This window comes from Enoplosus armatus, chromosome 7, assembly GCF_043641665.1.
Source record: "Enoplosus armatus isolate fEnoArm2 chromosome 7, fEnoArm2.hap1, whole genome shotgun sequence".
Lineage (NCBI taxonomy): Eukaryota > Metazoa > Chordata > Actinopteri > Centrarchiformes > Enoplosidae > Enoplosus > Enoplosus armatus.
In genome coordinates, this window is record NC_092186.1 from 17,034,254 (window position 1) to 17,058,415 (window position 24,162).

At 38.7% G+C, this 24,162-nt stretch overlaps 3 protein-coding genes across 3 annotated transcripts; all 3 read right to left on the bottom strand.

Moving 5' to 3' along the window:
- Nucleotides 1-2,411: 2,411 nt before the first annotated feature.
- Nucleotides 2,412-7,005, bottom strand: LOC139287384 (5-hydroxytryptamine receptor 3A-like). Its single transcript, XM_070908375.1, has 9 exons — nt 6,951-7,005; nt 6,604-6,764; nt 6,431-6,475; nt 5,963-6,069; nt 5,456-5,625; nt 5,046-5,206; nt 4,454-4,664; nt 3,440-3,649; nt 2,412-2,877 (listed from the first exon to the last, which is right to left on the bottom strand). The coding sequence occupies exons 1-9, from the start codon at nt 7,003-7,005 to the stop codon at nt 2,552-2,554; spliced, it is 1,446 nt and encodes a 481-aa protein (XP_070764476.1). The 3' UTR covers nt 2,412-2,551.
- A 2,058-nt stretch (nt 7,006-9,063) lies between these two features.
- On the bottom strand, nt 9,064-14,678 carry LOC139287385 (5-hydroxytryptamine receptor 3A-like). Its single transcript, XM_070908376.1, has 9 exons — nt 14,624-14,678; nt 13,797-13,960; nt 13,495-13,539; nt 13,212-13,321; nt 12,677-12,846; nt 12,198-12,358; nt 11,349-11,559; nt 9,797-10,087; nt 9,064-9,281 (listed from the first exon to the last, which is right to left on the bottom strand). The coding sequence occupies exons 1-9, from the start codon at nt 14,676-14,678 to the stop codon at nt 9,064-9,066; spliced, it is 1,425 nt and encodes a 474-aa protein (XP_070764477.1).
- Nucleotides 14,679-17,604: 2,926 nt separating this feature from the next.
- Nucleotides 17,605-22,285, bottom strand: LOC139287751 (5-hydroxytryptamine receptor 3A-like). Its single transcript, XM_070908920.1, has 9 exons — nt 22,231-22,285; nt 21,555-21,715; nt 21,378-21,422; nt 20,197-20,303; nt 19,800-19,969; nt 19,311-19,471; nt 18,557-18,767; nt 18,076-18,285; nt 17,605-17,900 (listed from the first exon to the last, which is right to left on the bottom strand). Exons 1-9 carry the CDS (start codon nt 22,283-22,285, stop codon nt 17,605-17,607), a joined length of 1,416 nt encoding a protein of 471 aa, XP_070765021.1.
- Nucleotides 22,286-24,162: the final 1,877 nt, after the last annotated feature.

Sequence of the window (24,162 nt, forward strand, 5' to 3'; positions counted from 1 at the left end):
CTTCACATTTAAGTGGGTTTTCTCCTCCATCAGATCTTATCCGTCTAGTATAGTGGTTCCCAACCTTATTGGCTTGTGACCCCTTAAGAGAAGTTCAACATTTTGGAAAATATGTAGCTGGGGCCAGCAGCCGCTTAGCTTAGTCCGCCTGCCAGCATTGCTAGAGCTCACTAATGAACACGTTGCATCTCGCTTGTTATTGGATATTGGTTACTGACTATTTCTTGACCAGTAACTTCCTGGAATCTCTGACGGTTGCCTGGCAACTGGCTAAGCTAACAGGCTGCTGGCTCGATCTACGTACAAGAGAGCAGTATCGATCTATTGATCTTCTCATCTAATTTTCAGAAAGAAAGCACATGTTGAACTATTCCTTTTAAATTGAAGCCATGTCTACTTGTTATAGGCAATAGTCTCACTGTGCTCATGAGTTTTGAGCAGTTGAACCAAACAGTATTTTTTCTCTCTGATTGCTTATTTGAAGGATTTGAAAGGCCCCAAAAGGTAAAGATATCCAGTATTTCACAGGAATAAAACAAAAATTATGGAAAAGTCAGAAAACAACAAAAAAAAATGTCTTGCTCTTTTAATTATCTGACGACCCTTCAGATGTATCTCGAGACCCCTTAGGTTTGGAACCACTGGTCTAGTATACATTTTAGAAACACTTTTCACCAGTTACGGATCATCTGGACATTCGTAAAATTTCTTGAGGCTGATGTTGCTTCCATGGCTTAATCTCAATTGTCTAATTAGTGGGTCCGTAGTGAGTTAGATTAACATTTCAGAAATTAGATTTGTTGCTCTGGGTTTTAGTACCAACCCATGAATGGATAAGGCTCCAGAGTACATACCATCCTCAACAGGCTTTGCTTCATTTATACAATCCCTCATGAGATGAACACACTCTCATGAGACACTACTTAAAACAATAAATGTGATATTCATGTCCCTAAGCCCTCGTAGACAAGTATTAAAGAGATAAACTGCACCCATGTCTTTAGTTTTAACCAGGCTGCTTTTAAGCGAAACACTGAACGAAGCGACCGCTCGACTCCTCGACACTGAAACGTCTCCTCAGCTCAGCAGATTGTTTGTCCATGGACTGCCTTTAACATGGAGGTTTAAAGTGCACTACAGATTATTAAAAATGTTAATTATTATTGTCATGATTATTTTTATTTGTGTTAATGTACCTTTGTTCTGTAATTATGTTGACAATAAAAGACTGGCCAGACTGTTGACGAGGGTCATTGTTTTTGTGTGCTGATAGAAAAATGGATTCGACAAGCTAATTAAAGCTAAACTGAAATAGGGCTAACAATTCATTTTATTATCTATTAATCTGCCATTTTAATCATCATAAAACATAAGAATACAGCGAATCACAATTTCTTAGAGCCTAATTTGACTTTCTGCCCAGCAGTTCAATACCCAGAGATTGAGTTTATTTTAAAGTAAAACAATAATAATTTATATACTGCTGGATAGCTTGTGAATTCCCCCTCAGGGATCAAAGAAGTCTCATCTTAACCTATATTTTGTATTATTAAAATGATCCTGCAAAGTAGAAAGTAGGAAAAAATGGACACCCTCAAGTACCTCAAAATTGTACTTAAGTGCAGTATATCGTCGAGTATATACACATCATATAAAACCTATGCTGAAAATATCAAATCTAATCTGGGATGCTTGTATTACAAGTTTATGCGGACAGTTCTTCTCTGAAATATAGTTAAAATATAACTATATAACAGCCAATACGCCTAAATCAATCTGTTTACGCTGTACAATAAACTCAATCAACCAATGGCACCATCTAGTGGATGTAATGTGACAATATTTAGCACACAGTAAACCTAAACTGTGAGTCTGGAGACGTTTTCTGGTGACCTTGTCTTCAGATCAATCAACAAAGAACACGTTACTGAATGTTTTGACAATGAAATGGACACCTTGTAGACAATGATCTGGAAGATTTGGGGTTTGTAGTGTACATGTTATAATGAGAGGCAACCCACAGTGTAATGCAGTAATAAAAAACATAGGAAATGTGGGTTTTAATGTTGTAGCCTTGAAACCATTAAACATAGGCAGAAAGTTCAAACAGGTGACAAATGTGTATTTAGTTCCTCCATTAAAACCATTAAGTTTGTTGGTGTATTTGAATTCAAACCGCAAACCAATAAAGGAAGTTCTCACACTCACATCTAATAATTGCAATATTACAAACATGTTCACACCTACAGTTTTACTACTATTATTGTGAAAACCTTCATGAAATATTACCTGTCTTGTAACTTGTGCTTATTTTTGGTTTTAATCTCAGACTTAATGCAGAAAACACAGTTCGGCTCTACAGGAAAACCTGAGTTTATTACAGATTACAGGTTATGGCTGAAGTGTTTCTTTTCCCCTGAGGATGTTTAAATGTTGACAGCCATCGCAGCTGTGCAGTAAAGATGAGCATATTCTCTAGTGCATGTTTTTAAGATTGACTGTTCGTTTAAATACAAACAAAATATTTACTGCTTGCAGCCCTCTAGTTAAATCATGCTGCATGCGATTTGTTCCAGATCCAGATACAAATGATGGTGATGAAGCTGACAATGATGAAGACAATGTACAAGCCAAACAGGAGGCGGTCGATGACTATCCCGATCATTTCCCATTCCTGCGAGGTGTTGGTCCCCTGGAAGTGTTTGTCCATCTGGCGGCGGATAGCTATGAGATGTCTGCTCAGTTTCCTCAGTTCATCTAGTGCTGGCTCCGCAGGGTCTGGAGGGTCCAGAGGGCGTTTCACTGGAGTTGTATCACCAGAGACGCTCTGAAGATGACTCACTGAGATGTTAGTGATGCCGGTATTCATTGCTGGTTCTGTCAAAAACAAACAGCTTGTTTGAATTCTAATGTAAAATAGCTAGTTTCTAATCATATAAAACGTGCTGAAAATGTCAGTTATTGTCAGTGAAAAATCTAAATTGCACCTAAAAAAAAGTAATTTCTTATTGGCTGGCAGGTGCCCATTAAAATTAGGACACCTCAACCATAGTCGGTAGGCAACAAAACTTTTAATGCATGCCCAACCAGGGGGTAGCTGGAAAGATTGTGATTTTAATGTAAAATATTTATATATCCACGTTTATGTTGCAGAGCAAAATAAGCACACAAAGGATTCCAAATTTGTGTGATGTCCCAATGTGCACAAATGATGAAGTTTAAATTCTTTAACAAAGGAGGTGACAGTAAAGCAATATTAGTTTTCTGAAACTTAACATGCAGCCTTATTCATTATTATTTAGTCCATTAAATGTCACTTGGTGCTTCAAAGGATTTCACTACCAACTCCCTGCAGACTGGGGGTCAAACTAAATCAGTTGTCTGGTCAAAGATCTCACATCTTTTGTAGTTAATGTCAATAATGATAATAATGTTATACCTCTAGTAGATTGGTTGATGAAGACAGTGATTCGGTTACTCTTTTTCTTTGAAGGGAGACAAACGACAACAGCTAGATATCGTAACACGAGAACACTGAGCCAGTGAGGCACCGCACTGTAATGGCTGGAGCTGAACTGGATATTAGTGATAAACACTGTCTCCAACAGGCTGGCCACCATCAGAGCGAGACTGAGGGAGAAGAAAACATCTGCAGAAAACAACAGCAACAGCAAAAGTTCAGTACATCTTTCATTAAGTACTGTGTATTTTACATGCACCCTATCTTGGTTATGATCTTATTCTGGGAAATTATGTTTACATTAAAACTTGTGAAACCGGTTATTTATCTCATTGTAACAACTAGACCACAACCAGGATGATGTCCTGGTTATGGTCAACGAAACATTTTCATACAGGGTGGAACCCAGTGATATATAGCCATATGTCTGTACATACAACACAGGGCAAATATTTGAATGTCAGTGTCAGAAATATAAGATACGTGTTAATGCGACATTCAAAGCCTCAGTAATATATATATAGGTGCTCGTCAAAGTTTGAAACCCTCTGTTTTAGTGGAATGTAGCCCTGCAGACTGTTTTGGTTTCATTTATTCAGGTTTTGAGACATTGAGATCTGTCTTTTATCTGAATTTTGCTTTTAATCCAATACAATGACAGCTAATAGAATTTCGGCATTTAAAAAGTTTGACAGCAGCATCTCTTTTCAGAAACTGTCAGTGAGTAGTTGAATGTTACCCTAAATAATCCACCGAACTCACTTTAAACAGCTGTATGGAATTACTTTCAACCAAAGAAACAGTCCCTATCCAGAAATGAGATAAACACTTTCATCCTTTGTTGACATCACCACAGAGTTGTTCAGTTGCCTGCAGCATACGTGTGTGTGGTTAAACTAACCAGCTCTTAGCTTTAAAAGCACATGTGCAGCAGTGAAGTTCATAAAGAGGTATGCATGTTTCTTCAAACTTCTCTGGAATAAAATCACTCACTGATGAGAGGCGTTGTCTCCCCAGTGACAGGCAGCAGGTCGTTCATGATGAGCAGGAATACTGTGTAGCCCAGGATGAGGGTCATCTTGAAGGAGGACCGGTCCACACTCTGGGGAGGCAGCAGGAAGCTGAAGAGGTCCAATGTGATGAGGAAGCAGCTGGGGATCAGGAGGTTCACCACATAGAGGATCGGCCGACGTCTTAGAATGATCTTGGAAAGAGACACAGGTACAGTGACTCAAGATTGTAGGCAGACTTTGGACATTTATCTTAATTTCTTTCTAAAATTCAGATGCAAAAGGATTCACATTAAGTTTCTTGTCACAATGGAAGTATGTTATCCTGAAAATGCTGACATTTTTATAGCACCGTGAATGGCATTTTCACATTTTTACTTTTTACTATAAACTTTGAAATATTGCTATAACTACTATGGAAATTGCCAAGAGGTCCTCCTGCATTTGGCAAACAACACAATCATGTATTACAACCATCAAGGCGTGGGACAGACAGCCACCATCACTAATAGTGTGTGTAGCCAGAATTCAAAATAAGTGATCATAGAATAATTTGAATAATTAAAAGTGCTTACAAAGTATGTGATCTCAGAGTAGCTTCCCACACCTAACGCTAGTGTAGAAGGAGCAACGCCGATATCTATGAGCTCCCATTCCCCATTGGTCTCAAACACATCTCTGGACTCCGCCAGGATCTGTGCAGGGGTGGTGCCCTGAACCATCCTTATGTCCGTAGCTTGAATAACATTTAAAAGCACAGTTAAGTTTTGATCTATTAGATGCCCAAAGTGAAGTTTTATGTTAATATCCATCCACACATATATTTTAACACTCAACATATATTTCTTCAGCACTTAAAGCACACTCAGGTTAGAAAGTAACAACTCTAATCACTGCTTTCACCAGATGTTTCAGTATACAAAGCTGCATTTTATCCTGTAGTGATTTTTAAAGATCAGACTTTATACTTTTCAAGCAGTCTTACCAAAGTGTAGATATGATCCAAACGTCAGCGAGCAGTTTTGGATGTCAAAGGGGAAAGTGTAGATTACTAATTGGCAGGTGCTGACCACTCTGATCGGCTTATCATCAAAAACATGACCTGTGTTGTATAAGTAGACGTAGGGAGTTTTGGGAGATTTGTCCTCGTCCGTGCTGGAAAAGAACAGAATAGAAAAAACATTATAATTATTAATGAATCCAAGACATTTTAAAATGAGAGAGGAAAACAAAAACAGTCAGAATATGTATTATATTTTTATCTAAAATGAGTTGGTCTATTTTATAATAAAAAGCATAAAATGGATTAAAAGGGGCAAAAAGTTGATTAATTTAAACTCCATAGTACCAAACAACCATAAGACTGTATACCTGCATGGAGGTTTACCTCTACCCTCTCAGGTTTAAGTGCTGACATTTCAGGTTTATATTATATTTCTCTGATTTGGACAATAAAAAGCTCACAGACTAACTGAACATCCTTTTAACGTACAACTCTGCGATGTGGACGTCTGGGACCCAAAGCTTTTCTCGAGGGACAGAGACTCTATCAGCTCCACATTCCTTCTCATCCCAGCTCAGTCCTTCTATATCCCACTCCTACATTAAACAGAACAATACCAATGTGATGTACAGCTTAGAAAATGCCATCCCTGTGTCACTACATAAACTAACAAGAAGAAAAGAAGGAAGAAAGAAAAATATCATGTTTCATCTAAAACACAAAAATCCCTGACGATGAAATTGAGGACGATGATGATAAGCATACAAGACATTTTCACGTTTTACCTTTCTTACTTTGCCCTTGGGTTGGCTTATTTTGTTACAAACAAAAACTAATGCAATCAGAATAAATTGAATAATGCTATATTCACATTAAAAATCAATCTACACATGGTGGATCTAATTTAAACAAAGATTTCGGAATGTATTTGTTTTTGTCAGTGCTCTGAAAACTTACCAGAACTTGCCATAAGACTGTTGTCAGGGTTTGGGCTTTTTCATCCTACGGATGAGACATATTTTTTAGTCAATTAGTCAATTAGAGCCAGTAATACTGTTAATTATGAATTTGAATCAATGACATGTTACATGCTCATGTGCGGACATGAATACATGTTTGTGTAGACTCACCACTTCTAAAATTCCCACCACAGTCATATCGATGGTTATGTTCAATGGATTTGAAAACCTTTTTACGGGACGCACCAGTTTTTTAGGGAATAATTCTTTCTCAAGCGCATCAAATAAGGAGTCAGGAGTTGGGCTGGTGCAGTTCAATGCTGCTACAAAATCTAGAGAAAGTAGAAAATGAAATTTGCGAGATAGCTCATATACATCAAGATGGAAGTATTCAGTCCCTATTCTTTTATTGGGACAGTATGTGCACAGAGACATTGCAGATATTTCCTTGTCTGCAGTACACGATGTGGGTATGGTCACTAGCTTATTCTGTGGATAGTCAAAATGTCCTGACTTACCGTGAAGCAGCATGAAACAGATGAAGATGAGCTCAGCAGGCTTTACCTCTGTCATTTTCAGTCTCAGTTAAGCCTTCATCACAGCAAGTGCCTCAGATTACAAAACAGTCCACAGTCTGCTCCATCAGATTGAGGCGTTCTGGCAGCAACATGAATTTATCAAGAACTAAGTGAAATGTGTAACTTCCTCCAGAGGCTAATATTGACTCTGGAATATGGCGCGCCTTGGCACGACTTCAGCCTTTGGGGTATTTCCAGGTGCTTGCAGAGATCCACTCATCTGTGAGTGACTGTGTTTGCATAATGTGAGCTTGTATTGTACAACGGGTTTTTGAATCATCCTCAGGTGGATTTGGATTATATGTGTCAACAACATCACTTGTATTCGTGACAGCTGAGGCCAAGGCAAACACAAAATTATGCACTTGCTTGGTTGTTGCATCAGTTTGCCTAGTGGACAGTACAAAATAGATGCTTTGTCTCTTTTAGTTTTTTTTAGCATGTTAGCATGCACACGTTTGCTAATAAACACTAATCTCATAGTACAGCTGAAGCTAATGGGAATGTCATTAGTTTTGCAGATATTTAGTCATAATCTAAAGTATGGTATATATATTCTAAACATTTTTGACCTGATGATGATGCTGGATGGAAAAAGTTAAGGAATCACTAAAGTTACCACAATTCATCTTGAGGGGTAACATACAATTTTGTGGATGGAAAATTTGTAGATGTTGAGATATTTCACAGAATAAGTGAAAACTTTAACCTGCTGGTGGTGCTAGAGGGAAGCTCAGAGGATCAGCAGAGTCAGTAGGCTTCATCCTCTGGGATCATGAATGTCTGTACAGCCTGTGAAATAACAGCCAGTATGAAAGCCATTGGTCGCTGTTCTTCATCAGCCTACAAGCGTTATGTTTGCCCAGGAGTAAATGAATTAATCGAGCACTAAGAAGTGTCGAGGACAGAAAACAGTGTTAGTTTGTGAGATAACAGTTACCCTGTGAACCCTGTCTGTTTATTGGATGGAGTACATGTGAGCATCTACAGTGATATTAGAAGTGGTGAGATCACGCAAAAGATCAAAAGAGTTTGAGCTGGTTGTGTATTCACCACACCTGAGAAACCCATAAAATGCAGTGAAGAAAATGACTTCCAGTAATAAATCTGCATATGATCCAAAACACCCAAGCCTTAGGTGAGGCAACAGTTCGTGCACTAGAGGTAATGAGAAAAGGAAGCGCTTATCATTGCTTCCTGGACTTTCTTTTTTTAGGCTGTTGAAGAGGAGGCGAATGGAGGGGTTCCCAAGTAGGCTACATACTGAAGGATGTAGCTCAACTCAAATGAACTTCACACTTCAATGAACTCAAAGTCACTCAATAAAGGAATAATTCATTCTAATTATTACCGGATGAAAGGAGTAATAGAGAAGGTACGTCATAATATCATATATTAAAATAATATTACAGTCTTGCATTATTTGGCATGGAGCTTACAGGTTGAATAATAGGGGTCCAAGAATCGAACCCTGGGGGACGCTCAGATTTATCTTCACCAATGGCAACAACATAGCCCCTGCCTTCGAGATATGACCTGAACCTACCAAAGTATCAAAGGCTGCTCTAAGATTCAGCGGTACCAGAACTAATGTTTTATCTGAACCAGTATTCAACATCATCAGTACTGTCTGGATGCTGTGTCTCATCCATTGCTAAGCATTTTTTTAAAAGGTGGTGGGCAGAGTTTAAAAACAGCAGTTAGATTGCTTAAGGCGCTTAACTATATCCTCAGCATTGAAAGTGGAAATTGCAGCTAAATTATTTCTCTGTGATGGCAGAAGTGGTCTTGTTCCATTGTTTGACATGGGGCAATTTGGGGTCACTCTGATATTTTCGTTTTTTCCCCCTAAAGCCGTACTACATGTACATGGTATTTCCTTGCAAAATCAAACACAGAAAACAACATTTAAACAAACATTACAGAAACGATAACTGATAAATGTTGGCAGAGGCTTTGTTTTGCCTTCTGTTTATACAATTGCTTTTTAATTTGCTATTTAAACATCCTATGAATTGATCCCAGCCCCGGCTCACATCCGACCCATGTCCAGTTAGGACTGGCTGATCCAGACACACCACATGGAGATGATGACCAGGGCGTAGCAGGAGATGAGCAGCAGATAGATGCGGAAGAGCAGGAAGTCGAGGACATATCCTACGTGGCACCACTGGTCTCGCAGCTCGCTCTCCTTCTGCACCGAGGTGAGGTGGTCCCGAAGGTCGCCCAGGAACTGACAGATCTGTTGCAGTTCAGGCAGAGCACCTGTATCTGGCAGGAGAATAGTGATGGGAGGGAACACAGTCCATACCCAGTGACTGCCAGCTGTAACTGTTGTGCAGCTGCCTGAACCAACTGACAAAGCTAATGTTAGCTTGCTAATATGTGACCTGTTTAGAGTGAAGCGTGAAAGAGGTAATATGGTCGACACGTGACCTGACACTTGATTAAAATATATATATATAAGGAAAAAGCTGCTTATCAGTTGTTTATGGAGATGAAGAACAATGAGCCAAAGCAATAACGAGAAAAATGGGCTAGCTAGCTTTAGCTGGACAGAGCTAGCATCAGCGTTAACCTTAACTGTGATTCACTGTTATAGATTTTGAAATTGTGTCATCATAATACGGCTAGATTTTTTATTTAGATGAGACACATTTCCTTTCCTGACACTAACATATTCATATTTCGTTTTTTTTTGTTTTAATAGATGCCCTTTAGTATTCTTCAGTAGGAAAAAGTAATGTCAAAGTAGTATTTGTCATTTACTGAGTGTGTTTGATTACCTCTGTTGCTGGTCGGGTGCTGGGCAGCTGTCTGGCTTGCTGGTTGGATGATCCACGGCCCTGAAACGCCATTTGAGCTTTCAGGTTTATCCTTCTGTGGTATAGAAGGGGGCTGGATGTCCTCCGGCCATCGGTAGCATATGAGGTTGGCTATGTATTTGAGGACAACCACCCTCACCCAGTTTGGAACCTCTTGATATTTCATGGAGCTGTGGTGGAGGACATTGGTGATGATGACCGTCTCCAGTAGACTGATGACCATGAGGGCCAAACACACAGAGAAATAGATACCTAGATTGGAGAATTGATTGAGAGATCAAAAGATACACATTGATATTAAAAACGTTTTCCTCAGTAGCAGAAGACAGATAAAATATATTTGCAGGGAGATGACAGATTTCCAGCTTTCAAAGCTCACCTTCAAGGCTCTGTTTTGGAACAAAAACATAATATTTCGTACACAGTAAAAGTGTATATGGTCTCTGTCTAGTTAGTTTACTCATCAGTATTGTAAAAATGGTAGTTTTATTATTTGTGCTAATTGAAAGTCACCTTCGATCAAGTGTGCGGGTCTCTTTAACAATGCAGTCATGAAACAAATCCCTATTTTTAATCAAAAATGTTGTGGGATGCGTGAGAAAATCTAGTTTCCCTCTCTATGGTGGAGCATGTGCACATGAAGGGATGTGTTGATGTAAAGAAACATAAAATTAACTACTGCAGGCTCGTTTTGTAGTATATTATTGTAGCACGTCAGACCTTGGTCTGCAAAAACTCACTGCTTGTTTTCAGCAGTCCATAAAAACAAATTACATTTCTGTAAAAATAAAATGAGTAAATTTGGGTGTTGCCTTTACTCATTGGGACGACCTCAAGGAGCAGTTTGGCATTAGGACTGACAGGTAAAACATCTACTGAAGAAAAAATAAAAAGTGAAAGACCCATGTGGGGTTACTTGATTGCATGATTTCTAAAATTGATATTTGACGTACTGATACAACTAAATTATACAGGTTTTAAATATATTACACTGTATGTTATATACAATTAATTTGTAGCATCTTGAGAACAGAATACAGAAATATGCCAAGAATCCACAATTTATCATCTCATTAAAAACGTAGTTGCTTGGGTCATTTGGGGATATGAAAATTGAGATATTGACCAGAAAATGAAAACCCTGAGAGATGTTTGCCAAATTTTTATTCTGACCATATGGATTACTTTCAGTTATTATTAACTGTGTTGATTGACTGCTGCAGTTGGACAGTTGTGTAGTTTGTCAAAATCACTAAAGCAAAGGGGAAAAACTTAAAAATTGCATTCATTGATTGTTTTGGCCACTTGGGGGCAGCTGAAAACGCAACACATTATCACCTGATAAGAATTGTAAGATGTAACAAGAGTTGTGTACATGTGGAGCATGTCGGCAAACAGATGACTTTTTACACATTTACAGACATGAGTGACCCCTTTCAAATTACACACAAAACATTAAACATTTGATTGTTTAAATGAAAACACGTTTGTGGTGGGGGTCACCACCTCTGACCTATGATGGGCGTGCCATTGGCTGTGCTAGGCAGCAGGTCGTTCATGATGAGCAGGAAGACGGTGTAGCCCAGGATGAGGGTCATCTTGAAGGAGGCGCGGTCGACACTATGGGGGGGCAGGTAGAAGGACAGGATGTCGATGAGCATGAGGAAGGAGCTGGGAATCAGCAGGTTGACCACGTAGAGAACTGGCCGCCGCTTTATGACCACCTAGTGAACAAGAGTCAGTTTGAAAAGTCTCACTACATGTATTGTAACGACCATCGATAGCCTTTATGTAAAAAATATCAGGCTACTTATTATAATATATATCAAACTAGCTTTACTGTCTAAGGAGGGAAATATACATTACAAAGATAATAAGTAACAATGGCAATATGGGCATGTTAAAGAGTAATTATTCTTGAGGAAACTTTTGTATTTAAGCATTGTTCGTTCTGTTAAACCTGCAATAACTATTTTATTCATTTGGAATCGTATTTCTGTCCACCTGATGACTGTAATTGCAATATTCACTCAAAGATAACATGCTAACTAGTGAGCTTTAGAGGTGCTGGGAGGCAGGAGGCAGATTTCGTTTCATTTGGACAGAACCAAGCTAGCTGTTTACCCCTGTCTCCAGTCTTTATGCTAAGCTAAGCTAACAAGCTGCATATTTATTGTGCTGACATGAAAGTGATAAATCTAACTCTCGACATGAGAGTGAATAAGCATATTTCCCCAAATGTAAAACAATCCCTTTAACATAAGTGATCATTGTTGCTGTACTCTGTCTGATAGCCAGAAGTTTTGTTTACGGCTGTTATATTCGCAGATGTAAGAGTAGTAAACTCAGGGGTTTCCCTCACCCAGAAGGTGATGATGTCCCACTCGTCGATCCCAAACTGGAGGATGGAGGTCTCCCCCAGTATGTCCACCAGCTCCCACTCTCCACTGGCTTCCAGGTAACGCTTTGAGTTTTCAGACATCTCCTTAAAGGTCAAGGCTGGACTGACCCTCACATCCCTTACTATGGAAGAAAGAGAAAAACACAACAGACAGTTCTGGAGACTGACAGAGATTCTGTGTACAATCTAAGCTAACTGAAATACACATGTTAGCTAAATGTAATAATGCAGTAATTTATGACATTATAATTTAGATTTTTGTTCTTTTTTATGTTTTATCCCAAAGGTGCAGCAGATTTCAGTTGCATTTTCTGGCCCACTATTGAGCCAGCCTAAAACTGGTCTGGTCTAAGTGTAGACAATATTTATCTTAGTGTAGCCAATGACTGGATGACTTTATTATTGTGTGACTGTGTAAATATTAAGAAGCATTTTCTTACTGGTGTGCATGTAGGAGCCAAATGTAAATGTGCAATTCTGCACGTCAAAAGGAAAACTGAAGATCTCCAGGTTGCAGGCTGAGACAAGCCGAAGCATCCTGTCCCAACGGATGTGACCTGTGTGGTTCACGTACACGTATGGACACGCTTGGGAAACATCATCATCCACACTGGGAGGGTTGGATGTGGAGGAGTCAGGAAGAAGTAAAAGAAATTAACAGAAACATAATGAGACCCATGGGGAAGCAAACATAGAGGTAAAATCACTTTCACAATTCATACAGTCTTTGGCTCCACTCAGTCTAGAAAGCGGCATTCAGAATGCATAAGCCAGTGCTTATGAGGTTAACGGTTCACTTTTGATGAGTTGGTAAGTGTGATCCACTGGCACTTTACAGGATGTCAAAGTGTGGTAAGTGCAACTACTATTTAATGAATTTAATTTGTGTGTAAAAGACTTTCATGGATCCATCAAAAAGAAACAACAACAACAACATCAACAACAACAACAACCTTTTAAAGCTGGAGAACTTACAACTCATACACGATGATGTCTGGAGACCAGAGCTGCCTCACTGGGAGAGAAATCCTGCTGACGCCGTCACACTCATCAGGGTCCCAAACCAGAAACTCATGGTGCCAGTACTGCAGTGAATGAATCAATAATCATTGTTAAACTGCCAACATCAAATTAAAATGTCTGCTCGCCTGTCATGTTATAATCCCCGTATTTTTCTCCACTGTGGTTGCAGGCACAAATTTGGATCAGATTGCATTATATTTATTGACAGTGTATTATGTCCTTCCATGCCACTCACCAGTCTCAGCCACAAGAAAGTAGTGAGTATCTGGGTTTTCTCATTCTGAAATACAGTAAACAAGAGACCTCATGTGAAGCTGGTTGCTGCCTCTTAAACCAGGTTCGAGTTAAGTCAAAAATGCAATATTTAATAACAATACATATGATATTCAGTAATATGAATTAGTAGATTATTAGTTAATTATTAGAAATATAGTGTCAGCTATAGAGGAGGTTCTCTTAATTTCTTTAATCTGGATTAAGGTGCTGTTTTTTTTAAAACATTTTCTTTATTCTTAGATTCCTAATTGACAAACTCACCACCCCCAGGACAGCATACAGGGTGAAGGAGATGTTGGCTATGGTGGGATTGCTGAGGTTCACTGCTGGCCTGAAGGGTTGTAGGTCAAACACAGCCTGCATGGACTCATAGGTTGGACCGCTGTGGCCTTCTTTACAGGACAGTTTACTATAACATAGAGACACTGACCATACATAAAGTTTACTGTTGCTGTAATTACATCTTAATTGCTTATTTAAACTTTCCCATCATATCAATGTTTTAGAGAAAATGAGAGCTGTTTTTCTAAATATGCTGAGCTATACAAAACCATGTAAAACAAAAAACTGTACTTTTCATTTACAGGTTTGCTTAAGTAGTTCAAATGCAACAAAACTAAGATAAAATGTTTAAGTGCAAAGTTACTAAAGAGACTATTATTGCAGACTCAAATATCAGAAAGAATCTGGAAATTATAATTATTTGGACTTGGAACAGAAAACAGCTTTACATAATCATTGTATCATTAAACTAGAAGCCAAACAGCTCGATACGTCAAGTAGTGTTATGATATTGATATTATATAGCATAGAGCAAGTACTGTTTGATAGTAACCAGGTCATGATGACATCTTTTAATTACTTGAACATGTTTTTCAAACATAATGCACAACTCAAATTAGCTGAAAGATTCATTTGATTTGAATTCAACACCACACATGATTGATCACAAATGTGAAATATAGTGGTTTTCAGGGTCCATTTATATTAATTAAATTTTCCTCTTTTTAGTTGCAGAGCTAAACATGCTTCTGTCGCATACATAACTACAAACAATAAAGTAGTGAATAGAAGTAGGTTCTCATTACCTGACATTAAGAGTAAACATGAGATGATGCTGATACTCTGCTGAGACGGACTCATGCTGGATGCTTCTGATGAACCAAATATCCTCCACAACCACCGATCTAATCGTGTGTAAAGTAAAGATGCAGCAGCTCCTACTGGCAGTGTAAATGCATGCACTCACACACTTGTTTTTGCCACTTGGTAGGACACTGAAAGTAATTCATTAATTCTCTAGGGAGACTTACCCTAACCTCAACCACAGCCACTACATGGCTAACCCCAACCCATAACATAACCCTAACCTTAAACAAAAACTAAAAACTTAGGAAAATCACTCAAATTTGGTGGTTGACCTTGTAGGAACCAGTTTCCTGTACCCAAATGTTATGTCCCCATAATGTGACTATGTAAACAGTTTTGTCCCCACAACACAAGTTATACAAGTATTTGCACACAATCACATGCAAACTATACCTCTACAAACGACACACCACAACACTGGACTAATTACAAATAGGTATATGTACATTTAATTTTCCCATTATTGGAGGACATTCAATCCTCATGAATAGATATAAATGAATAGAAATGCAAAACACACATATTGTGGTATATGCAGATGGAACATAAACACACAGGACAAAATAGGACTTGTTGTTCCACACCTCCAGTAACCACTCACCCATTTTATTTTTCAACACCTCCACCTATGGGAGTTAGAATCTGTGCCATTCACCAGTGCTGTGTGCTGCATGTGCTTCTTTTTGGTTTTATGCTGTTTTAGAAACCTGTGACCCAGTGATCAACAGTCAACATACAGTATTAATTGCTTAGTGTGAAACTGGGCAATGCGTAGCCAAACTTTGTATGAGATTGAAAGTGAATATGTGACATTTTAAAATGGGTTTTTCAGAATCACTCACATGAATCTTACTGAAACGTCAATTAGGACTCAAATACTTTGACCTCAGCGTTGAAGATAATAAATATTGCTTAAAGGACAGATGTTGAAGATTTGATCACAAGTGAGAGTAAAGTGGAGCATGAGATCAACAGACAAATTGGTGTGGTGTCAGCAGTAATGCAGATGTTGTATTGGACTGTTGTGGTGAAGAAGGAGCTGAACCTGAAGGCTCAATTTCCCAGTTGATCTACATTCCAACCTTCACCTATGGTTAGGAGCTTTGGGTAGTGACAGAAAGAACAAAAATGTGGATGCAGCGACCTGAATGAGTTTCCACCGTAGAGATCGGGTAAGGAGCTCAGACATCTGGAGGAAGCTCAGAGCAGCGTAGAAAGTAACCAGTTCGGGCATCTGATAAGGATGTCACCTGTGTTTCGTCCTTTGGAAGTTTTTCGGGCACGTCTAGCTTGTAGAAGACCATGCCAACCCCCAACACGCTAGGGGGGTTTTATGTCTCATGGCGTTGCTGGGGAGAGGGATGTCTGGACTGCTTAGCCTGCTGCGGCTGTGACCCGGCCTCGAATAAGTTTAATAGATGGATGAATAAAGTATTGGTTCTCAGTTTTTTGAGTCAAGTGGAAGACATTTGTGATCAAAATGTCTGCATTTAATTTTGTTTCTCCTGCATCAAATAAGTAGGATTTTTAATCTTCCACCAGAACAACGGAGAAAACCGAGAAATGCTACATGTCATCTTTATCTTTCATTTAAGTATTCTAACTGCAGGTTAACTGCTAATAATATAATTGTAAATATAATTGTGTGATTGTGTTTAATTCAAGAAATCTAAGCACATCATATAAAATAATAGCAAAAATAAAACTTTGGCTGACAAACAAAGTACTCCGATCTTGAGAGTGAAACTTCAACTTTGATTGTGGACTGTGGAACCCACAGGTCGACTTAATTGCTTTTTCCAGAGATTTCTGGAAATGTAGGTAAGTATGTATGTCACGTGGTGGCAAGTGGTCATATATCCTGCACCAAAATTCCATATTTAGGTCACGTGATAGCAACTGAGCTATCACCATGACAACTCAGCAAAATCCATCTGCAAAGATTATTTTGTCTCACTACTATTTCCAAGATCAAGAATGAAGAGTGAACCTTCATGCTCAATTTACTTGTACAGTTTCTTTCATTAGAACTTTGTTCAAAGGAGTTGCATATAAAATGCTTACAATGAGATGTAGATGTAGATGTAGTAGTGGCAGAAATAACAATAAAATAATGATAATGTTATATCGCTCGTCGGTGGATAAAGGAGACTGTGATGCGGTTGCTCTTCTTTATTGGAGGGAGACAAACGACAACGGCTAGATATCGTAACACGAGGACACTAATCGTGTGCAAAGAAAATTTAGCTCCTACTGGCAGTGTAAATGCACACACAAAGGCATTTGTTTTTGCCACTTAGCAGGACAATTAAATTACTGACATGAATTCTCTGGAGACTTGCCGCAACCTTAACCTCAACCACTACATGGCCAACCCCAACCCGTAACATAACACTAACCAAACCCTAACCTTGAACAAAAAACAAAAACCAGGGTAAATCACTCAGATTTTGTGGTTTACCTTGTTGGAACCACCTTCTTGTACCTAGATGTTAGTCCCCATAATGAAACCGTGTGAACAGTTTGAAGACTATACCTCAAGCAAACACAAACCGGGACTAATTACAAAGTGGATATGCATATGCGAACTGCACATTTAGATATGAAAACTGACCTAATATTATTATGATTCCCGACTCGGAAACATGTAAATATGACTCCCAGGAAATCTGTAGGATTCCTGCGACCCACAGGATTTCCTTAAAAATGTCAGCCTCTAGGCCATACTGACTAAACAGCACGAGACAGCTCCAGATTGAACTGAATTGGATGGAAGGCATTTGTGATGCAAAAGAACTACGGAGAAAACCAAGAAATACTACAACATGTTACTTCATTTTAGCGTTCTAACTGTAAGCTGCAAGCCAGTCAAACTTTGCTGATAATCAATATAATTGTGTGATTTAACTCTGCTGCCAAATCAACCTTCGTACGTTTGGTTCACCATCCAGATACATACGATGGTGATGAAGCTGAAAGAGATGAAGAGAATGTACAAGCCGAACAGCAGACGGTCAATGACTTTCCCGATCGTTTCCCATTCCTGTGAGGTTTTGCTCCCCTGGAAGTGTTTGTCCATCTGGAGGCGGATGGCCATGAGATCTCTGCTCAGCTTCCTCAGTTCATCCAGGGCCGGCTCCGGAGGGGGTTTCACTGGAGCTGTATCACCAGAGACGCTCTGAAGATCTCTTGAAGAGATGATGCTGGTATTCGTCACTGGGTATGTCAAAAATCAAGAGTACAGTGATACTGTGATACATGGTGTGACACATTATTTTAAAAAGCCAGGTACTAATACTAATTATGATGATTGAGTTGCAAAATTATTACAATTTGATGTAGATGTAGTAGTGACAGAAATAATAAAAGAAAATAATGATAATTATTATACCTATAGTAGGTGGGTGTAGGGAGACTGTGATGCGGTTGCTCTTCTTCTTTGGAGGGAGACAAACGACAACAGCTAGATATCGTAACACGAGAACACTGAGCCAGTGAGGCACCGCACTGTACTGGCTGGAGCTGAACTGGATATTAGTGATAAACACTGTCTCCAACAGGCTGGCCACCATCAGAGCAAGACTCAGGGAGAATAAAACATCTGCAGAAAACAAAAAGGTTTATTTAAGAAATAAAGAGACATTTTTCCATTAAACCTTTATTTATCAATGGTGGGTAATAGATTGAGATTTAAATTATAGAGCTGCAATGAGTGTAGAAGTAATCTCATTGGTTGAGTTAAAATTGATTGGGCAGAGCAGGAGAACCAGCTTTTCAGAGGACAAGGTATTAACTAGCCAACAATGGCATTTGGTCAAGAAGAAACACTAATATAGATATTAAAAAAGCATAATAGGTTAGATGTCACTCACTCATGAGAGGTGTTGTATTTCCAGTGACAGGCAGCAGGTCATTCATGATGAGCAGGAAAACTGTGTAGCCCAGGATGAGGGTCATCTTGAAGGAGGACCGGTCCACACTCTCAGGAGGCAGCAGGAAGCTGAAGAGGTCCAATGTGATGAGGAAGCAGCTGGGGATCAGGAGGTTCACCACATAGAGGATTGGCCGACGTCTTAGAATGATCTTGGAAAGAGACAAGTACAATGTCCCAAGGTTTTAGTCAGACTTTATGATATTGGTCTAATTATCATTAAGTAATGAGACCTTTGCCAGGAATATTGACCTCCTCCACCAGCCCCCATAAAATGTTTGGTGGCCCCTCAGACCTTTGGTGATCCCCAAGGATCCATTCTTGGTCCCCCTGTGTTCTCTGTTTTCATGCTTCCATTATGACAAATTATCCACAAAAACAACAAAATCTACATCCACTAAAGTCACTTCTTGATATGTATTTTTAAATACAAAAATAAAAAAAACCTTTCATCTTCTCAGCTATTGTTATACCACTTCACTTCACCACTTAGTGTGTCCTATCACTTATATCTTTTTACAAACAAATATTTCATCATAATAATTTTGAAGATTAATCATCATAAAATTGACATTGGAATTCTACACATGGTTTCTTCAAGGTATCACAACTGACTTAACAGTGTTTAAATGTTAAACAAATAAATACCAGTATTCAGCATGTGAATGAAGAATAAAATAGCTAAAAGTGCTTACATAGTATTTGAGCTCAGAGTAGTTTCCATAACTTATCTCCAGGGTAGATGGAGCTATTTTGATATTTATAAGCTCCCACTCCCCTTTGGTCTGTATCACGTTTCTGGACTCCTCCAGGATCTGTGCAGCTGTGGTGCTCTGAAACATCCTTATGTCTGCAGCTGGAATGAAATTTAAGAAAGGTTTTTCCATATTAGCTGCCTGTCTGTGTTTTACTTGCGGTCCTCTACAAATGAGTAAAGACTAACTTGTCAACATGAAAGTTGAGTTCATAGAAATTTAGGACCAAAGATATTTAAATTAATTAATGTAATCTTACTTTTTTGAAAATGCTTAATTACTGTAAAAATTGTAATTAAACCCAAGTGACAATTTTCACTGTATTCCAAGAACAAACCTGTCATAATTATAATGAATAACAGAATGTGAGGTGGACCTGCAGATCTGAGATCAGATTTTAATTTGTTGTTGTTTTTTGGGCAGGCTTACCAAAGTGTAGATATGATCCAAACGTCAGTGTGCAGTTTTGGATATCGAAGGGGAAAGTGTAGATTACTAATCGGCAGGAGCTGACCACCCTGATTGGCTTATCATCAAAAACACGACCTGTGTTGTATAAGTAGACATAGGGAGTTTTGGGAGATTTGTCCTCGTCCATGCTGGAAAAGAATAGAAGAAAGAAAACATTTTAATTGCAAATACATACTTTAAAAGGATAGGTTCCACATGTTCCACTCAGCTGACTCTTTTCCTTAGTTTCTGTAAATAATAATAAACCACCAAATATCTAAAACTGGGCACATTTCTTGTTTAAAGGTCTGATTCCTTTTGTTTTCTCATGAAGGTTGAACACGTGTACAGACTAACTGAACATCCTTTAACTTACAACTCTGCGATGTGGACGTCTGGGACCCAAAGCTTTTCTCGAGGGACAGAGACTCTATCAGCTCCACATTCCTTCTCATCCCAGCTCAGTCCTGCTATATCCCACTCCTACATTAAACAGAACAATACTAATGTGTACAGATCAAAAATGCCATGTATTTTAACTGTATGACTTCATACTTTCTTTTAAAGGATAAGCGTGGTGATATTCTACATTTTTCTCTATGTCAATAATTCTGATGAAAAGACCACAACCAACAATATACGGATCCTATTAACAAATATCTTATTTGTAGCCAAAGCCTGAATAGCTTGTTCCTCTCTGCCACGGAAAGCCAAAGTGAAATCAAAACTTCCGGGTTCCTGACCAAGCTGAAGCAGACCACGAGGGTCGGCCATGAAACGAGGGACGGTGAAGCGCACAGAGAGGAGGGGAGAACCCACAGTGCCAGCACCAGACGAGTCGGGCTGACGGCTTAAACGCCTGAATGAGTAAGGAAAGTTAGCTGGCTGTAGACCTGCTTGTGTGCGCATTGCACTGCAGCACAGGAACCTTTGCCTAGTGTGGTTTCTGTGCTCTCTCTGCTGTGGCCTGGATCGGCCTTTCCCGAGGGACAGTGAAGGATCTGATAGGCCCAAGTGACTGAGCGACTGCAGCAGAGCCCCTAAAGTGACTCTTCTCTTCCCACGCGTACATTAAAGACTTTTCCGCCCTCATGTGGATTGTTCAGGGAGAGTTTCAATGGATCCTGAGCCTTTAAAAAAAGTGAAAGTATATATTTGTGACCTGTCTTTAAATTGTAAGTCTTCAGTAGTGACCAATGGGCTTGGGTCTGAGTGACACAGACACTAGGGAAGTTGGAAAGTATTGCGAGATGGACTAATGCATTGTTGGATGACAGTTTCATTCCAAATACCATATGTCCATTTTTTGAAAAATAAAATGTTACCATACAATTCACATTCACAATAAGATGTTCAACATGGTTATGATCATGGTATTTGACCATCAATTTTCTTTTCAGAGTATTTACATTTCTGGCATCTGGGAAAAGGAGAATTTCTGTTAGTTTGCCTCTCATTGTATCTCAGCATGTTTCATTGTCAGAATGAAAGTCTTCACATATGTTTTAAAATTATTTCTGCATCATTTCACATTTTGTCTGTGCTCTGAAAACTTACCAGGACTTGCCATATGAATGTTGTGAGGGATTGTTCTTTTTCATTCTAGGGATGAGACATATTTATGATAATCAATGATGAATACAATTCTCTTACAGTTTACTTTTAAAAAGTTAAAAAAGTTATGCATGTGTATATGCAGGCATGAATATATGTATGTGCAGCTCATGGACTCACCACTCCTATAATTCCCACCACAGTCACATCTATAGATATGTTCATTGTATCTGAAAAGCTTTTTACAGGTCGCAATAGTTTCCTAGGAAATAATTCTTTTTCAAGTGAATCAAACAAGGATTCAGGAGTTGGGCTGGTGCAGTTCAATGTTGCAACAAAACCTGAGTTCAAAAAGAAAAAACAAGAAATCTCAATTCATTAAATAACCCAAATAAAGGATTTTATTCTTTTGTTTGCATGTGGGGCAACACACAACTGTTCAACTAAATGCTTCATATCAGCTACATGGTACATATATTGATCCATTTTAAACATGTGCATCCACATGGACGTATGTCCACTTTAATGTGGTCTTAGCTGTTTAAAGCTCAACCATTTTAGTAATGAGAGATATATTCATCATATATTTGTTTGTATTCTATAAAGTAGCATTTCTCTTGTTTATTGGTGTATGAATATAAGTGAGAATAAACACAAAAGTTTCACTGTATTCAAGTTCATTTGGTTTTCAGTTTATGTTGTATTTTCTTACAAATAATCTTGAAAGTTTAAGTTTAGAGCATGACCATGGGAATAGGTTTGAACCAGCAGGCTACAGTCCAGCCTTTAACAAGTCATCGTCCTTTTTTATTTTTCTAATCTAATAGATTGTCAAAATTCTTTCTTTCTTACTTACCGTGAAGCTGTGAAAAACAGATAAAGAAGAGCCCAGTTGTCTTTACCCCTGCCATCTTGTCTGTGTCAGCTCAACAACTTTCATCACTTGTCCCATCGACTTCAGAGCAAAATGTCTACAGTCTGAACAAATGATGCATCTTGTTCCTGAATGACTCAATTCAGTGTCAACTCACACCGTTTCTTTTTGCATGCATGTTTTGTTTGTAACAACAGTCCGGAAGATTTTAAGTTAAACTAGTCAAACAAGGATGTTTGCTGTTTATATTGTTGTTTTGTTGAACTTTATCTCAGTTCAGTTGGTTTCACTTGTTAATTCTGTTTATTCTGCAAATATTTTAAACACACACCTCAGCATGCAATGAGCCTGAATCAGTACTCACATTTGTACCAAACACAATACAAATGGGTTAAGACAAAGGCATAGAAATTGTACCAGAATACATTTATGCATGATGGTCGAAACATAGTGGTGATTTAGTGTAGTCAGCAGTTTTTTAACTTTTCAGTGTAAAATGTTAATCTGCACTTATATTCACTCATTAATCTGAATGTAATCAGAAATAAATATGAAAAGACACACAAGATGATTTTTTAAAAACTGCATTACATATTGATATTAATATTAAATCCAAAGTAGGAACAGTTTATGTCTCCTCTGTTGTCTTATTGCTTGATATTTCAGAGAAGTACAGTCCTGGACCTAATTTGCTTATAGACTTAAGAAGAAAAACAAATATAAGAACTTAAAAGACACATAAAAAGTGTTGTTCTGGTCTACCTCCAGGGTGGAGTGATTACTGTTGGCTTAATGGTTTGTTGAAACATCAAATATTTGTTACTCTTTGGCAATGCAAGAGAATAATTAGCAGGACTTTGAGGATCTCAAAAAAATAGTTACGTTTCAGAGCCATAAAACATAACTGTAAACAGGATCAGTTTTAATATTGTGCCACACTGTTCACTTATGATGAACTCAGCTAGGCAGCTTTCTCTTCTTTTGAACAGACGCTTTATTATCAGCAACAAGAAGAGAATCACTCAACATCAGACCCCCCGACACTCACACGAGAAGGTATGTCACTGACAGTTCACTTCAGCACACATTTCTGCTAGTAATAAATAGACATGAAACTACCGGAACACACTGTACAACACACTAACTTCATGAAAATTGCATGAACCTGCATCAGTATTAGGTTCATGAGTTCATCACCCAGTCAACCAGGGGGATGTGCTTGGGCCAGTTGGCTCAACAGCTCATTGAAGTTGAGTAGCCAGGTGAGGGAGGCATGGTTGGGAGAAAGATCTCTCGCTCTCGCAGTTGGTAACAGGCAGGGTTAAGTGCAACGATCACGCTTGGGAAAGTAGTTTGTAGCCCATTTTTTTGCAGTATTTGCAGCATCTCCTCAGATGAAAGGTTTTACACTCCATGCATGAAATTCTTGAACTGAGTAACTTCATCTCCAAAGGCTTTGTCCAGGTCATCTGGATGGAGAAGAGCACAGCAGCGCATTTATGCAACCCATCATCAGTCTGTGTCAGAATTGAGCAAAACACCAAATAGTCCATTCAAGTCCCTGTATGCATCAATGCGTTTAGCAAGACAGGACAGCAACCTGTCAATGATCACATTGTAGGTTTCCACCTTGAATCGTTTAGCATTGTGTCATTCTTCGTGGACTCATCTGCAAAGGTTATTCTTTTTCTCACCTGCTGTGTCACGTGGTGATAGAACTGTGTCACCCCCTTCACATCCTGAGATGCCTTTTCAAACTGAGAAAAAAGATCTCTGAGTGATGCCACAAACAAATGTAGCGATTCCAGCAGTTGCTGAGCAGTGTCTAAGTTTATGTCACTCTTTTGCAACGTGTCATTCGTGGCGATAAACCTACTCAGCACAGTATCCCATAGATGCGCCATTATTGCAGTC

Coding starts and splice junctions, on each gene's coding strand:
- LOC139287385 (XM_070908376.1), bottom strand. CDS start 14,678: ATGAGTCCGTCTCAGCAGAGTATCAGCATCATCTCATGTTTACTCTTA. Junction 11,560..12,197: donor GGGACATCATCACCTTCTGG/GTGAGGGAAACC, acceptor CTTGTTCACTAG/GTGGTCATAAAGCGGCGGCC. Junction 9,282..9,796: donor GCACCCGACCAGCAACAGAG/GTAATCAAACAC, acceptor TTCTCCTGCCAG/ATACAGGTGCTCTGCCTGAA.
- LOC139287384 (XM_070908375.1), bottom strand. CDS start 7,005: ATGACAGAGGTAAAGCCTGCTGAGCTCATCTTCATCTGTTTCATGCTG. Junction 5,207..5,455: donor TGGATCATATCTACACTTTG/GTAAGACTGCTT, acceptor ATGTTATTCAAG/CTACGGACATAAGGATGGTT. Junction 4,665..5,045: donor ACTCTGAGATCACATACTTT/GTAAGCACTTTT, acceptor TCTCTTTCCAAG/ATCATTCTAAGACGTCGGCC.
- LOC139287751 (XM_070908920.1), bottom strand. CDS start 22,285: ATGGCAGGGGTAAAGACAACTGGGCTCTTCTTTATCTGTTTTTCACAG. Junction 19,970..20,196: donor GACGTCCACATCGCAGAGTT/GTAAGTTAAAGG, acceptor ATTCTTTTCCAG/CATGGACGAGGACAAATCTC. Junction 18,768..19,310: donor ACTCTGAGCTCAAATACTAT/GTAAGCACTTTT, acceptor TCTCTTTCCAAG/ATCATTCTAAGACGTCGGCC.